This window comes from Stegodyphus dumicola, chromosome 9, assembly GCF_044657685.1.
Source record: "Stegodyphus dumicola isolate Sdum_Otavi_A_Nest chromosome 9, ASM4465768v1".
NCBI classification, from domain to species: Eukaryota; Metazoa; Arthropoda; class Arachnida; order Araneae; family Eresidae; genus Stegodyphus; species Stegodyphus dumicola.
The window spans coordinates 158,286,952-158,304,514 of record NC_140776.1 but is presented as its reverse complement, the minus strand read 5'-3'; the positions used below and the strand labels follow the sequence as shown (position 1 = coordinate 158,304,514).

Sequence of the window (17,563 nt, the reverse complement as noted above, 5' to 3'; positions counted from 1 at the left end):
GCAGTATACGAAATTCCTTCTGAAACATCGTAACAGATTCTTCGTTTTCTGTGATTTCGAAGTGGCTGTAAATTGGTCAAGTTATTTTATCCCTACCCTACATATGTCATAAATGTCTTTAAAGTGTAAAAATTAAATGAATGTAAAATATAACATTGTAATTGTCTAAACTTACAGAACTTTAAGAAAGATTTTAAGAGTAAAAGAAATTACTTACATGCAATGTTGTTGTTCGTGATATGGAATATAAAAATATCCAAATTTCCAGACACCCAACGTTTTTTGGAAGCAAATTAACCGTTTGGTCTTTAAGTTGATGTGGCTTCTTTTGTATCCTTTATCCGAAATGGTAAACTCCAGAAATATGGAAATAAATTTACTGCAAAAGCTAATTCAGAATAACTAGAACTATGATAACAGATTAGCTTTCATTTGTGTTACCTAGGAAGAGGACATTAATGCTTGTGGCAGACTCTTAATCCTTTGTGTTACGGAATTGAAGTTTATTGTACGTACATCTAATAGCTAGGATTACTGGGAAATTAATACTTATTGAGTACAATTAACAGAAGCCTCTAAAGCCATAATCTCTTCATAGATAACTGTGAACTCTTAGTTATTAACTGTTATTTTTGTTTATTAGTTGTATAGCTTCTTGTTCAGTGTGAGTTCTGTAGTGGCTGGAATTTCTTTGACACAGCTTATAAAGAGAAAAACCTAAGGTAGCATGACTATATTTTAACATGCTTTAATGCATTCACGTTGTACAAACTGCTCGTGGAAGACATCTACTAGTTTTACTTCCTCAGTTGATCTTTGAATATATAGCGTTTGATTTGCTTTGAAAGCATAAACTATTTCCAAACCTTTAACAGACGTAAAGCAAAATATTGTTGTGTCTGAAGTAACTGCAGAGATTTGAAAAGGGTAAAACAACCTTTTAGTTAAACTAGAACTTTGAACATAAACGCAGTTCTTGTGCTAATATTTCGAACCACCACTTGTGGAGATATAACACAAATAAGAGTCAAATTCAAATTTGAAACGTAGACTAGTAATCACAGACTGCATGTTTAAATTTAAATCTAAATTGAATCAAAACCTCTAACTGACGTATCAAATATAAGCACTCCTCAACTCATTTAAATCCTAGGGAGGAAAAGGAAAGTTGTAGTAAAGGCTGAAATTATAAATAACTGGTTAATTTAAATGATAAATCTTATAATGGTTTTAATGATATTAGTTAAATAATAATTTTAATATAGAATATGCCATACAGTGGCGTGCATGTGTGCTTAGTGTCTAATCTGCATGTTATCAACTGGGAGCAAATACCACACATGTAACACTTTTTTCAGCTCATTTAGAGATCATAAAGGCAAGAAAAAACAGCTAGGTCTCGTTCGGTGTTGTTCCATATCGATGGCTTACATTATGCTCTAATATTTAATAGCTTATTCTGAATACTTCGTTTGCAAAAACATTAATTAAGTATAGTGCTGATTCGTGAAGTCTTCGTGATCAGCTGCTTTCTATTCCATAGTCCATTAAAAACAGAAGAATCGCGAGAATGTTGAACATTTACTTCTAGTCTGTCACATATTCCACAGCAAATATATGCAGTCCTGCCTGAACACCTAAGCTGATTCTTGCCCAACCGAGGGTACATCGGTTAAGTTTGCCATTCAACTATGTTCGACTTGTAATCTAATTCTTTCCTCTCTTTGGATCATTACGCAATGGGAATGGCTTTGCAAAGAATATTTGAATACATCTCGGAAACGTAGTAAAAGCCACTGCTTTCTAATCCATAAAACGGGTTTTTTTTGTTAAAATTACTCATTGCAATCTATGTGAAGGAATTAATAGAATGCAAACAGCAGTTAATTTACCAAACTGCGTTAATAAACAACATTTTCCGATCACTGAACTCAGACATTCATTTCCTTGTGTCTTCAAAATGGTTGTCAGCAATCTGAAACACCACCGAGCTTGGCCGTCCGAGAGAGCTAGGAAGCGGTCCTCAGAAGGTCGTCATTTGTGAAAGGCTTGAAACTAGTCTTCTTCACACTATGCATTGTCTGAAACCTCTGTCAATAACCCACATTTGATACTATGCCATATATTTAGACTGCTGTGCTTTTCAGCCTATGACAGGCACGTTTCTATTCCAGCCTACTTCAGAAAGAAATTTTCAGAAAACACAAATGCTTTTCTGAGACTAACCTATTTATATGTTTGAAAATTTTTACAGATCTCTATTTTTAGATTAAGGGCCGACACTTCATAAGAATGAGATTCTTTTTGCTCCGTAGTTTGTGTTACGTTTATCATTAAACTCTTCTGTGAACTTTATTCAACAGCTACATAATTTAGAAGTCAAACAACAAAAATCAGCGCGTTGTTTTTTTTTTTTTTTTTTTTTTTTTTTTTTTCAAATTTCACAGGATAGTTTCGATGGTTTTACCGTAGCATCATCCTCAGCTGGAAAACAAAACTGAAAACTGAAATTTTATGCTTTTATGATGTATATCAGTTTTTTTTTTCCCCAGTAAAGGATGATGGTTCGGTAAAACCATCGAAACTAGTCCTGTGAAATTTGAAAATATAACGCTATAACGCTGATTTTTATTGTTTGACTTCTAAATTAATATTTGTTGTTCGGCGTGTTATTGTATCTTAGTTACGTAATGTATTTAATGAATACTATACCAAAATCAGTTTCGAAAGTAGTATGTATCAATTTATAATTGAGATAATTTGATAACTTTGAAAGCCATTATTATCTTATTCAATATTTAAAACAACGAAAATATCTTCAACGAATTATGATTATTATTATTCTCGAAGAAAATTTCTCATACAATTTGCATCGTAAAAGTCTAAACAGCTCACGTTCACAGGCTTATTTCTAAGTTCTGTTTGCTTGAAATTTAAATAGAAGTTATAAAGTTAAATGTGAAATAACTAATGCTAATGCTAACTGACGTTACATTTTGGAGAAGCTGACATTGCCATTATTAGAGGATTTTTTTATGCTAGTACGTATATTAATGGTTACGTTTACAACAAATCAGGAGATATCTGTCATTTCCTCTTGTAATGTAACAATCAGACATCTAATGGATTTTCAAGAGTTTCGAGTTAGACTCCAGATTCTAGCAGTCTTTCTTTCCATTCCGGACTTCTGTCTTCTACTCCTGTCTCCGACCTGAATACGGTGGTCAGTAACACTAGCATAATCAGCTAGGCTTTTTTGACCCCCTTTTCGGACGCTTTACAATCGGAATTAAAGAAGAAAGGAAAAGAAATTAAAGATATTTATCTCATGTTCAACTGTAATGTGAGTTAACGCATCTGTCCAGTAATTCGAAAGTTTTTAACTCAATTTTGAGCAGGGGTACATTTAATTTACCTATTATACACCATTTCAAGTACATTCTTTCCATGTTTACAACATTTTGTCCAATTGGTTTTCCATTTTTTCAAATTTGTTAGGAACAATTACAAAGGAAGATTCAAGACATTATTGAAATTAACTTAAATCGTTGATAATATATATTTTGAAAAATTTATTCTAATACTCATAGCCGTCAAGACTCAAGATCTTGACGGCTATGAATATACATACTATCCCGTTTTACCTTCGATGTCAGAAGAATTATGATGGAAAATGAGTATACAATCAATTATCCAATGAAACACATCTCGTCACAACACAAACAGTTTAATATTACAATTCTATTTACAAGTCTAATTAAGTGTCAGTTTTAGCTTTGACACCTCAAAGCAATACTCAGAACATAAATGGCATAAAATATTACTCATCAGTTTTTAAATACTCATGAAAAACATCTCAAAAAGTTATTATTCTCATTACTTAAAACGAAAGTAAACAATAGAACAAACTCGAAAACGTAGATGTAAAAACTCAACTATTGCCAATCGCGATTTACTAAATTACATCAAAATAAAGATAATAATCAGGTAGAGGTTCAACTTCACACATACACTGCTACAGAAATATAACACTACACTGCTACAGAAATATAAATTATTGCAAAATATTGCAATATTATTACAAAATATTGCATTTTGCGCTCTGAACTACATTCCGACAATTGAATTTATAGAAAAAAAAATTTTTAGTTGCGAGAAAAGTATTGTCTTTTTCAAGATGTACGATCTGGCTTTTGTATTGATTAAATCTGTTATCGATAGAAAATACATTTTAACAAAACCTATTGTTGCGCTAAACTGCAAGTTTATCCGGGTTTACTTTCCTGCTTCTATCAACAAAAATTTTATGCTTTTATCATGTATATCAGTTATGAATGAAATCTCTTATTCTTGTCTTATTTCTGTTTTAAAGTTTAGAACTCTAAGCTGAAATCAAAATGCTGATTGATTACTTCTATTCATCTGTGTTCTAGCTGAAAAGATACAGGAAAGATTACCTTTTATTTTACCTTTCCGTGAATGGCAATCAATGAAATTGTTCCTTCAATTCAAGAAATGAATTTTAAGCTGGAAATTAGTCATCCTGACTACTCCGTTAGCAGAATATTTACATTGCATTTGCAGTCATTTCATCATTAAGGCAAATGTAGAGTTAATTTATTTTCAATTATAACTATTAAAACTGCAAAAACTGTTCAACGTATCATGCTATTAGAGCTATTTCTTCAGGATCGAATTAATTATTTGTATTGTTTAGAACATCAACTATAAATAGCAATGTAAGTTCCACAAGGATCGTACTTCAAAAGGTATAACCTTTTTCATTATTTTTCTAGTATTTACCTTTTTGTCATCGAAAATTAATTTGCACGAAAGAATGTGTAAAATTTATAACAAAAGTGTTACGTGATTTAAATATTCACTAAAATTATTGGAAATCTAAGTTTTCTTTCTGGATTTGTATAATACATATTAATATAGGTAATTCGATGGTAAAAATTAAGAAACAGCAAAAGTCGCAATAATATTTAATATTTATGATGATGTCGAATGATGATGATGATTAATAATAATAATAATAATAATAATAATAATAATAATAATAATGGACATTTTAATGAAATTGCAAATTTTATCAAAAGTGATTTTAAACAAAATTGTTTGTTTTTTAAAATGAATTTAATTAACGTCTCTCGAATCTTGTTTGTTTTCCTAATAATGACTATACTTATGACTGTATTTTTAATAATCCTAAATTGAAAAATTATTTCATTTGCATAATTCTTGAATTAATTGCACTTTGAAAATAGAATATTTACAACAGTCGGATTCTTCTGTTATTAATTTTTTTTGTATATAGTATTTTATTTCGGCTACTAGAGTCGTCTGCCTGTCTGTGAGATCTTATTTCCCAATGCGCAGTACGCATCGCAGCTCGCATTTTGTTTTTGCATTCTTGCAAACGTTAACTATAACTTTCACGCTTTACTTTTTGCTGTGTTGTGTTCTAAAATTGAAATCGCAAAAATAAAAGTTGTACTACAGTCCACTCGCAAAGATGTATTCTTACGTTTATTAATTTAAATTTAATATACCGCTACGCTACATATTTAAATTTAAATATTTTAAAGTTATTGCCGCTTTAAGAAGTTTATGATATATTCATTTCATTTGATATAATGTGTAAATTAATGAATAATGCTGATTATGTTGTAGAAAAAAACAGTGAATTTTTTTGTTAAGCTAATGGTCTAAAATTAGAGATATTGTGATAAATGTAGATACTGTGTTTTAGATTTTGTCTTCTTTTATCAGTTGTGCAGTGATACCAAATAATTTGAATTTGAGTAAAACACCCACAGACTGTTCTTTATTATATTATGCACAGAAAACTCGCAAATAAGCTGAACCAAGTAAACACGGATAGTCTAACTTAATCTCAAAGTGTAACTTCATCTTCATTGTGTTATCTCAAAAGACCTGAGTGAACAATTAAGTTCTGCGATCCTTAATTTGCTCGGTCAGTTACATTTCACACTTTTGTAGCCAATATAATCTCATCTAGAGTGCAAATAAAACACCATGTTTAATAAAAACGTCAAATAGCAGTTCTTTAATATAGATTGCGTAATAAAGACGCATTATTCCCTCGACTAAGAAAACTTTATCTGTTAAACGTGTGCTATTCTCTATCTACATTCTCAAGAGATCAAACTATGCAATCAATTTGGAATGAATAAATAATACTCTTACAGTGTCTCTGACAGAACACGCAGTTTTATTACAGTTTGATAAATATTTAAGAGCCCTCTAAGAGCAAATAATGCGGAGAAGCACGGACTTCATATTATGACTATGTATAAATTGTGGAATATCTTGGGAAAACGACTACCAATTGCGAAGAATCTGGAATAATCTTTAACTTATTCTTTCAGGACTGCTCATGTTCTTTATACTCTAATTTTCCAATCATTTTCCTTCTAATTTTAAATATTTTATTAAAAACCGTGTTTCAATATTTGGCCAGCCTTCCTTGGGTATGAATACTTGGGGAATTATAGCATTCCGAGTTAGTGTAGTTTGATGAATCTAAGAGTGTTCTAAAGTCCGTATTAATCTTTTAGTGGGTGAGTTCTTGTATACTTTAAATTTTATTCACTTCTCTCCATATTTGGTATTCCATTACAATGTAATTAAAGCAAAAGTAAAGCTATTAAAGGCAGGGGACATTACAAACTAATTTTTTTCTGTGTGAGGCATGTTATAATTTGGAAATATCTTCGTCCTGTTAACATAAATTCTGTTACTAATAAATATATTTTACACGTAATATATTTAAATTTTATAATGTTACTTAGCAATTATCATGTAACTATTGTGATTTTTTTTTATTTATTTGAAGTTCATGAAGTCTATTACCAAGAAATATAAAGAAAGAAAAAATATTACTCGTACGTCTTTTAAATAAAAATAATAAAATATTATTTAATTGTTAACCCATATAATCATAGTGATTTAATTAAGAAATCTTAAGAATTCATTGATATCTGGAATTTTAATTTGTAGAGTCATTAGGGTTTTTTGATGCTGGATACATGAAAAATGAGCAGTGCGCTCACCGGAATTCGACCTCCGCACCTCCTAATTATGCGTCGAGTGTGCATCCAGTTACACCACAAAGACATACGGAAACGAGGGAGAAAATACGTTATATACTCCCCTTTTAAAGGGTGACTCGAGACGAGAGGACCCAATCGCCAAACCCTAGTGGTGACGAATTATTGTCCATCACCACTGTAGGGTCATTAGTGTTTTTAACTCTGGAGACGTGAAAAATGAGCAATGCTCTCGCCGCTGTTTGAAAACCAGACTTCACGAAAACGCCTCGAGTGTGCCTCTAGTTACACCACTAAAGCATGCGGAAAGAAGGTCGAAAATACTTTATAAATTTTGACTAATTATTCTAAAAACAGTTCAATTCTCGTGCCAATCGAAATAAGAAAATGATTGCCAAAACTATTGGGAATAAGTAGCATTTTTCTTATGTGTTTCTAGTTAAACCTTTATTGTTGGCAATGTCTCTTAGTAATACGGATGTCTCTTGCACTGGTATTCATTCAGGAGACAATTCACTTTTATTATTTATAACCAATGATTAAATTAATTCGATTTTTACTCATTCCTAAGTATATAGCAGCATTTTGAAGCAAGCTTTAACAAATCGTCTGACTGAAACAAGTTCTTCCGTGAAATATTGGTCTCTCATCCGTTCTGAAAATGCTCATCTTAAAGCTTTAAATGCATTATTACTTAATATAAAGCATTTTATACGAACAAAAAGGCATTTAAAATTTTAACACCTGCATTTCTTAAGAAAATATGTAATTACATTTTCTTTTGTGAGCTGAAAATTTAAAGAGAAACAAAGGACTTGTAAAACGCTCTTAACTGATTAATTTTTAACCTGCTTTTATGCAACTAAATAACAGTTAAGATATTCAAAATGTGTTTCGATGTTTTTTCCTTAACACAATGTTTCTCAAAATTTCACTACGAAGCTTCATTAATATTATGTTTAATGACACAATGCATATATTTAGATCATTCTCAAACAAATCAGACCGATGAAATCAAACCGTGTCATTTTCATTTAAAAAATCTAAACAGGGATGATAATTTTTAAGAGAAAATAATGAGCTTTATTAATACATTTATTCAGATAATAAAAATTCTGAAAAACATATTTCTGCATGCGTACTTACTTGCTTATTTGCAGTAATGAAAGTAGGAAATTTAATTAGTTCATTAGTTTATTAAGCTTAAAATGCGTTTGTGAGTCGTCCTTGTAAAATTCTACAGAGCTTTGCAAAGGAGTTTCTGTATGAAATCAATTCGTTATGCATTCATTTGTCTCATTATATATAATTAGATATTTCCAAGTATTTTTATAATCAAATACAAGTTTGAAGTAATTTTGAAAATAAGAAACTTCGTAATATTTCATTTCTTTAGATAAAGAAGATTTACTATAATTTAAAAATCTATTGAGCTAGAAAAGGGAATCATTTTTGCGTAGATATGTGTTTGCCTAACTAAGTGCAAGATGGTTTTATTTTAATTATAAAGGAGAATGATGTATTTTAAAAACAACAATAACGCATTTATTATTCTGAGTAACGCATTTTAACGCATTACTCAGATGCAACAGTTTTTATTACTTGAACGAAATAATATGATTTTAATATTGATAGATTAAAAATTAATAAATTTAAAATTAAATTAAAAAATTAAATAGTAATTTAATAAATTAAATATTGAATTAATAAATTCAGTATTAATTACGAAATAATGAATAAATATGACAACGGTTCTTTAATATCAATGTTTTATATTATGAAATATCATCTCTGAAATTCATTTCTGAAAATTTTCTTGAAATAGAAGTTTTTCGTCTTTGTAATCCATAATGAAATATTGTCCAAACGAACTACGTAAAATTACTAAAACATTTCACAAACTGTTTCTTTATGTTCATCAAAGTAGTTCATTCAACATGAAATCTTTAAGTTAATTAAAGGATGAAATCTGATTAACGATTTTTTTGCCATTACCAATGATAATGAGCTTTTATTAAGGATTCTAAGGATAATATCTGCTTTCCGTACTGGAAGACAAGGGAAGAAAAATGAAATCCACTTTGAAGCACCATTAATGAAAATTATCTTGACAGCATTGTTATCATTGAGTGATTTTTCTCTTTAATATTGTATAGTAAGACCCTGAGTTGGGAAAGTTATTTTTTTCTGTTGAGTAGAAACTGTCCAGCAGCTCTTATCTGATAAAAATATCTGAATAAGTAAATGGTTGCTAGTAATATCTGATTATATCAATTGTAAATCCAAAGAAAAAAACTAACAGTTTTCCTATCAGACATAATGCTTTCATAATAACTTTGTAAATAGCTTTTTAATAGTAATATGTCTTCCTTATCTGCAGATTTTCGTCTTCCGTAGTCGTTATTTCTTTAGACTTTCATTTATTTGCAAAGCAAATTATTTTATAAAGATTCGTTTTCCTACTTTTGCGTTAGGAAGGAAAAAAATGAAATCAGTTCTGGAAACACCAAAGTAGGTCACCTTCAGTTCCAACCCACTCTCTGAATTATTAATAGCTAAAGGAGTAATATGGAATTTTAATACTCGTCCCATTTCAAGTAATAAAATGGTGAATTTTAATGTTTTTCTTCAAGCAATTAATCATAAATAATGAGTTATTCTTTACATAATTAATAAGACTATTTAAATGGTAATTGCATCTATATTTTGAATTAATTCAGTAATTAAATTTTAAGTAGGAAAATATTAAAATTTACACAAGGAAACTATTTTCATTATTATCTCTCTCTCCCTGTTGCAAGCGTAGGGTTAGAAAGAATAAATAGCAGATGAATTTTTTTTTTTTTTTACAAACTTATTTCCTTTTATGGTTTATTTTTACGGTCCTTATTTCCTTTATTCCTTTTACGGCCACAACTTGGTTGCCTCTAAAAATATTTCTTTAAAACATTAGTTGACTTTTCATATAGCATGTTAATTATGTTAAGTTACAGCTGTGCTGTCAGTTTTATTTTCCAATGTAATGTGAGTAACAATATTGTCTTACGACGTGATGTATTTCTGCGACTGAAAGATTTGTGTAAATTTAGCCCAGTGAATAAATTTTGATTAAACATATTGTCATCTACATAATTAAAAATTCATTTCATTGCTTTTTCAGATCAGATAGGCCCTAATATGTTTAGGTAATCAAAAGTAATTTTTAGTTTAATTTTATTTAAAAAAGCATACTTTGTTTCGTAGAAACGAAAATGCTTTGTTATTTTTTAAATGCATCATCTTTTTTTTTGAAATAAAATACGTGAAATGAAATAATATTTTTTTTTACTTGCGTAACATTAACCCTTTGAAGGATAGCCTTTCATTCAACAACTGCCTGAAACGGCCGATATTGCAATGTTGTTTTCTTCCTTCCCCCTAAGATATGCAGTAACAGGCGTCATGTCCTCAAATGCATTGTATCAGTTTATTGCAGACAGTTTGCTCTAAACGACTAATGGAAGCTCCTTTGTTAAGAAGTAGAAAGGATGTCATTTGAAATCTTCGCACCTCTTTGTGCGTTAATGGAGGGGAGCAAAAGGGCAGGATGAGTAATGAACGGGAACGGGCGATTCGGTATTTGAGGCATACAAGGTATTTTAAGGTATTTGGTACTTTAAGATTCAGACTCCGAAAATCCTCCGATTGGCGCCAGATGAATGACGCCATAGGAGACCAGCGACAGTTTCATACTTGCCTAGATTAGCTCAGTTATGCCTGAGATACAGTAGTGAGACGCTGCTCGTCGCTCTGACATATATTGAAGCTCATTCTACGTGGAGCCAGAGTTTTTGTTTGTATACAAGGTTAGCAGTGTTTACTTTTTATTTATACATGAACTGAATGAAGATTTTCCTTATGCTTCTTCTACTAATTCGCATTATAAGTGCTTAAACAGCCCCGAATATTTTTGTTATATTATGTGGCAGTTTAGCTATTCCTAGTCGAAGGACAAACATCAGTATATTTGTTAGGCATGTCTATTTTGCTAGTGTAAAGTGAATACTCGTGATCAAAATAAATTACAGGGCCCTCACAAAGTGTGTAAACAGTGTATCGAGAGTTTATGGATGTTGATGAAGGAAACACTTTCTGAATTTCCATTTGATGTAGGTATGATTTGGTGAGATCCTAAAGATCACTCAAGATATTGTTTATATTTTCATACTCAAAACGAAAATACGTAATAAGAAAAACAAATATAAAATAAAATATCCTAGTTTACCGTGAGCTATACACCCGATGCCTCACTCAGCTGGACCCTCAGGACGAGTTTTTAAGGAATTGCCCTTTTTGGAAATACAGGAATACAATTACCCGATGCCTCACTCAGCTGTACCCTCAAGACGAGTTTTTAAGGACTTGTCCTTTTTAGAAATACAGGAATACAATTTTGTTAGTTTTTAAGGAAATGCCCTTTTTGGAAATACAGGAATACAATTTTGTTGAATATCGAATTGACCCCAACGACGAGGAAACTGAAGAGGCTTCAGCTCATAAGGGACGTGAACAGAATGAGTTAAATTATTCGATCATATTACTTTCGAAGTGATGGTGGATTTGTTTACTGCCATAAGATACATGATTTAGTGGAACAGTTGGCAGTTTCAACGTATAACGAATTAAATGGCGATTGTTCATTGATAGCTAAAGACGGAGCTTGAAGTGTGACCTCCTCCACCATGGAAATTTATTTGGTGCAGTCCCAATAGGCCACTCAGTTTATTTGTATAAATAATATGAAGACATAATGAGAGTCATTCATTTGTTGCACTATCACATGCACCAATGGGTCATTCGTGTTGCCCTCGCAATGGTCTGCTTCCTTCTTGGCCAACAACGCAAATGTACCAACTATCCCTGTATTTTATGTATGTGGGTCATCACTAAGGAACAATCGAGCTAGTGAGAAGTATTGGATGCAGTCGAATTTGCCGCCAAGATCTGACCTGAAACCTGGTGATCCAAGAATTCCTACATCAGCAACTTGTCTACAGAAAGAATATTATATATTTTCATCTCTGCATATAAAACTGGGTCTCATGAAGTAATTTACTAAATCTTTGCCGACTGAAGGTGATTATTTCAAGTGTCTCATTTGGGCATAACCTATCCTGTCATTTGAAAAGATAAAAGTCAGCGTCTCTGATGGCTCACAGATTCGGCAGCTCCTGAGAGATAAACATTTCATCAAAACAATGACGAACTTCAAAAGACTTTCTTGGAGGGAGCACAGAATGACAGCGAAACTGAACAGTAACATTTTGAGAGCTTCAAAATCCTCGGTTGCACATGAGCATCAAATTGAATTTTTTTACATAGCCATCTTGATAGCTTCCAAAAAAATATTGGTATAGCCATCGGTAAGGTAAGCGATTCCATCAAAATTTAAAGGTCATAAGGCACAATATTGTCTTACGATGTGACGTATTTCTGCGACTGAAAGATTTGTTTAAATTTAGCCCAGTGAATAAAAATTTGATTAAACATATTGTCATCTACATAATTAAAAATTCATTTCATTGCTTTTTGTAAGGTATCTTTGTCATAAGGTAGATGGGATGTATACTGCGCAAAAAAAATGGAACAGTTCTGTATCTTCCGTTCTACTGGGCCGATTCATGAAATTCAAATTACGTTTTTCAAATTCGAAAATTATTTATTTTACACATATATTTCTAATTGAGAAGAAAGTAGAAACTCTCAGACTGAGGTAGAGAACGTTATGAAAATTGTTCGATAATAAAGCTGAACGTTTCGCAAAAAGGAATATAAAAATTTCAAACATTCCCTAAAAAACCAAAAAACCTCATGAAGGAGCATTTACAATGTCGTTTCTCAAGTTAAACACGAATAGTTAAATGTATTTACATGTTAAGTTCGCAGAAATATTCAAGAAGGAATTTGCTCATTTAAATCATTTTCATTATCTGTTTCTTATAAAAATATCACATTTTTAATCGTACAGTGAAAAAACTGTAAAACAAAAGTTTCTTTTTTTTTTTCGAGTAAAGCTCCAATGTTTGGTAAAATAGCATTCTTTATTAGTTTCAAAGTTGACTCATAAAACTATTAATACTATTAGCTCTGTAATTTTTTTCACCCCAATGTATTTATTTATGAAAGGCTAAAAGGCTAATGAACCTTTTACTGATTAACTTTTTTGCTTCACATGGACCATATAAAAAATTAGATTCTATTGTTTGCATAACTTATTACTAGTGTTAACCTACCTGTTACTGAAACTGTTCCCATAAAATCCAATACCTCATTCTGAGAAACTTCGTAATAGGAAGTGCTTTTGTAAGGTCAATGTTCAGGAAAATAGTACCTATATGTATATTTTAAGTCTCATATAGTATTATCCTATACACTTAAATTTAATATTTGGAACGAAATTCTGTTACATTTTCATTAAAGAACTGTAAAATACATTTAGAAAGGATTTTTTTTTTCTTTTTCAACGGACCATGTTACCTTCTGCAGTTAAATGCTTATTGCTGTGAAATCATTCCTTACTGCACATTTTACTTACATCTAGAAGAAAACATTTAATATCCCATAAAATCTAAACATGAAGTCAAGTATTTTCTGTCTATCTAATTTTTTATTATTTTTGTTCAAAGAAAAAAACACAGTTTCCACTTGGAGAGAGTAAGTTAAAGAGAAAGGAGTTACTTTTCTTTTTAAATTAAATTTTTGAATGCAGTTTAATTTTCAAGATTCTTTCTTCTTCAAAGAGGTATCCTTTCCATTTGAAATAACTACTGTTATATAAAAAATTTAGTTTATGTTATTAAAGATTTCAAATTTAAATGAAAGTGAGTAAATTAGTAGTAAGAAAATTTTGTGAGTTAAAAACTTCGTTATGTCTCAATTCTTTAGCTTTTGGTAATGTCTCAATTCTTTAGCTTTTGGTAATGTCTCAATTATTTAGCTTTTGGTAATGTCTCAATTATTTAGCTTTTGGTAATGTCTCAATTATTTAGCTTTTGGTAATGTCTCAATTCTTTAGCTTTTGATAATGTCTCAATTCTTTAGCTTTTGGTAGCAATCTCACAGTTCAGGAATTTAAGAGGAGTCTTACAGTTCGTGTTTTAGGAAAAATATATACAGTGTGTTGGAATTGCCGAAGGTCAGTGAAGGAATGAAAGTGCTTCGGGAGAGGAGTAAGCAGTTTGAGGGTCTCGTTTTTCAATTAAATCGGTAGGCCTGTCTGAAAGATTCTGGAGTATTTTGTTTTCTGTTGACAAATTGCTTGTTTCGAACGGAAATGCAAAGAGATTTTTGTTAACTGGGCTATTAAAGACAGGATGTTATGTTTTCTTTGTTCTTTTAAAGTTTTTGCTCATTTTTGAAAGATAACATGAGGCTTGATGACTCATGGAGCTTTTCTTAGGCCGGAAAAAGGTTTAGTTATTTTTATGTTCGCGTTTCGATTGGCTGAAGGATAATTTATACATTAAGCCATTGGCTTGAAAGCAGTTTTAATTTTCTTAAGAGGCTACTTATTTTGACAAGTGACGTTTCACCGAGATTTTTTCGGAACTTGCACTGCACGTATGTGGATTTCAGATTTGTCTGAGCTTTGAAAACAATTAAGCAACGTGACTTGCTCCCTCGCTAGCTACACTTTCCTGAGTTTAATTTGCAATATCTGCATAGAATTTTTTTGGGGTGTTGGCTTTACCTGGTCCGCGCCTGGCCACAAAGATGTATTCGAAGAATATAGATTCCGGGTGTATGTCATGACGCACACTTTGCTTCCGTATCGATCACACTTGATTCCGATTTATGGAAGCATACCTGCAAAACAAAATGTGATCTGTAGTTCAAGTGGTGTTTTAAAGGAGAATGTTGCTAACATATACCAGAGCCTATTAATGAATGAATGTGTGAATTTTGTACAAGGTTGTATTTAAGAAACAGAGACGTGAGCAGAAGGTGCAGTCACCATACGTAGGCACTGCCAGCTTGTCAAAACATACTTAACACTTAAGAAATTAAAATATAATACACGTAAGGCAATTTAATGTTATCAGATTGCTTCAGATTGCAGTGCATGGCTACAGTGTTTTTTAACTTCTCCTGTACGGTCATTTGGAATGGATTCTACGAGAATGAACTTAATATCGGTGGAATAATTCCAATATTTTGTTTATTGATGATAGATTAAGTCAAAATATGTACTGTAGGTAGAAACGAATATTTGGAGGGGAGGAGATTTTAAATTTACCTGTTTAGATTGTATTACTTTTACGAAGTTAGATCAAGTGTTTAAATTGTGTTAATTGTAAATTAGCAAAATTAGTTATTGATAAAGTGAGGGATATTCTTAACTATTTCAAAGGGAATTTTAGTTAAATAAAAGTAAAATAATTTAAATTTCTAATGGAATCTGAGATATTCAATATCTCTTGAGAGCAAACATGGTAATTTTTTAATGTTTAACTTTTAAGCAGAGTATTAATTATTAAAGAAGTTTATTTCTGTAGGGGTTTTGGCCAGTATCCCAACTCTCTTTCCTTAGGATAATCCAAAAAACATGAATGTGTTTAAATTGTAAACTCATGTTTATGATTATTCTGTGAATGGACTATTAAACTTTCCTGTACGGAAAGATTCTAAGAATGGACTATTAAACTTTCCTGTAAACTCATGTTTATGATTATTCAATGAATTCTATGAATGGACATGTGATCCTATATGATTTAGGGGAAATATGCCGTCTGCATTGTGAACCTAATTCAATAAATTTTGATATTTGGGAATTAATTAGTTATGGGTACTGCTGTTTTACAGGTAACTAGTGGGTGACAATGAAATTATTAAGTCTTTGGAATGTTATTAAATTTTTGACCCTGAAATGTTCATAAAGATTTGATTATATGGTAATTGAAAATATAAATTGGCATATTATTTTTAATACTCATAATTATGTGTGAATGGTGTTCCTTTATATTTTGTATTGATGTGATGTGTAATACTAGAGAAAAGGGACTCTGTTTTTCGAAAACGGATTGTAAAATTGGTTTAAAAAGTGGATTCAAAAGGAACTTTTCCTGTTTTTTAACGTATGTATGTCTGCATATATGTTTCCAATATCTCGCGTAACTCAAAAAATATCATCAGTAGAACCTTGAAATTTTGTATTTGTATATTGGACTGCTATAACATCTAGATTTCACATGACAAAAATATTCATGTTTGGGCATTGAGAAATTTCAAAATAATTCATTTGGGGCAAATAACGAAATCCAACTTTTAATGCGGTCTCCAGTTCCCTATTCGTATATTTGTTGAAGTTTTAATACTCGTTGAAAAAAAAACAATATAACAAGTTTGACTTTCGTACGACAAAATTTACTGCGGTATTTAATTTTAAAATTTTCGTTTTTTATGTTATTAATAAAGATGAGGGATAGGTTAATTAAATTAGAATAACTCGAGGAAGTAAAATAGGCCCTTCAACGAAGTAGAAAAAATCTGTGAAAAAACATTAAAAAACTGTGAGAGTCATCACAGTTTTTTTTTAAATACAAGATTCTGCATTAATTATTTTCACAAAAAGAATACGTTCTTAACCGTTAATTTTTTATCTATCATTACTAGTATTATCTACTAAAAATTTGCATCCGAAAACATAACATGCGTAATTATCCTGAGCAACATTCGTATCAAGAGCCTAAAAATTTCTGATTAGTGATGGATGAGGTAATTTTATTACATGTGTAATTTCCAAGTTTTCTTCCGCCCCCCCCGAGGAGTGGAGAGGGTTTTTTTTTTTTTTTTTTTTAATTTTGCATATATTTTGTTTCTACCCTGGAGTGTTATTTGGATTCAACTTTTCTTAGTCTGTAGTGTTTTTATTATCTGTAGTGATGTTGAACTGTATAACCTTTTAATCAAATAAAAAGCATATAAATACGTTTCGTAATATTTATCATAATTGTCTTTTAGTTCGAACGAAGGAAAGCAAAGGCAGCCAACTCTTATCACTAGTAAAGGAAGCGGAAAGGTGTGTCGAAGATCTCACGTCATGTGTCCTCAGTGCAGCCACGAGCGGCAGTCTTTCCATGGCGTTACTCAAGGTTCAGAATCAGTTTTATCTATTTGTTTGCATTTATCCGCTATTTTGATAACACTATCCTAATTATAATAATATTATAGTACAGGATATTTCAATTAGTAGCTTTTGAATCATCATCAGTAACGATTAAACTCTTATTAACGATGATGGGGAATATTAATAAATATTGTTGGTGTTTCTTTTTAAATTGCCTCACATATATATCTTTTTTTTAACAAAAACGAATCATTTATGAATATCTGTATAAATCCAAATAAATACATAGTGTCTCGTGCGAAATGAAACTCATTTTCATTTGCAGATACAGTAAGACCCCGCTTAACGCTGTTTCGTTTAGCGCTGTTTCGGTTTAGCGCTC

At 31.0% G+C, this 17,563-nt stretch overlaps 1 protein-coding gene across 1 annotated transcript in view; it reads left to right on the top strand.

The window, feature by feature from the left end:
• Window positions 1–17,563, top strand: part of LOC118196712 (ankyrin repeat and fibronectin type-III domain-containing protein 1-like) — a 137,148-nt gene that overhangs the window by 38,804 nt on the left and 80,781 nt on the right. The window contains exon 4 of the mRNA XM_085823138.1: window positions 17,076–17,206. Coding sequence (XP_085679264.1) covers window positions 17,076–17,206 — 131 coding nt within the window. The remainder of the gene's footprint in view (window positions 1–17,075; window positions 17,207–17,563) is intronic.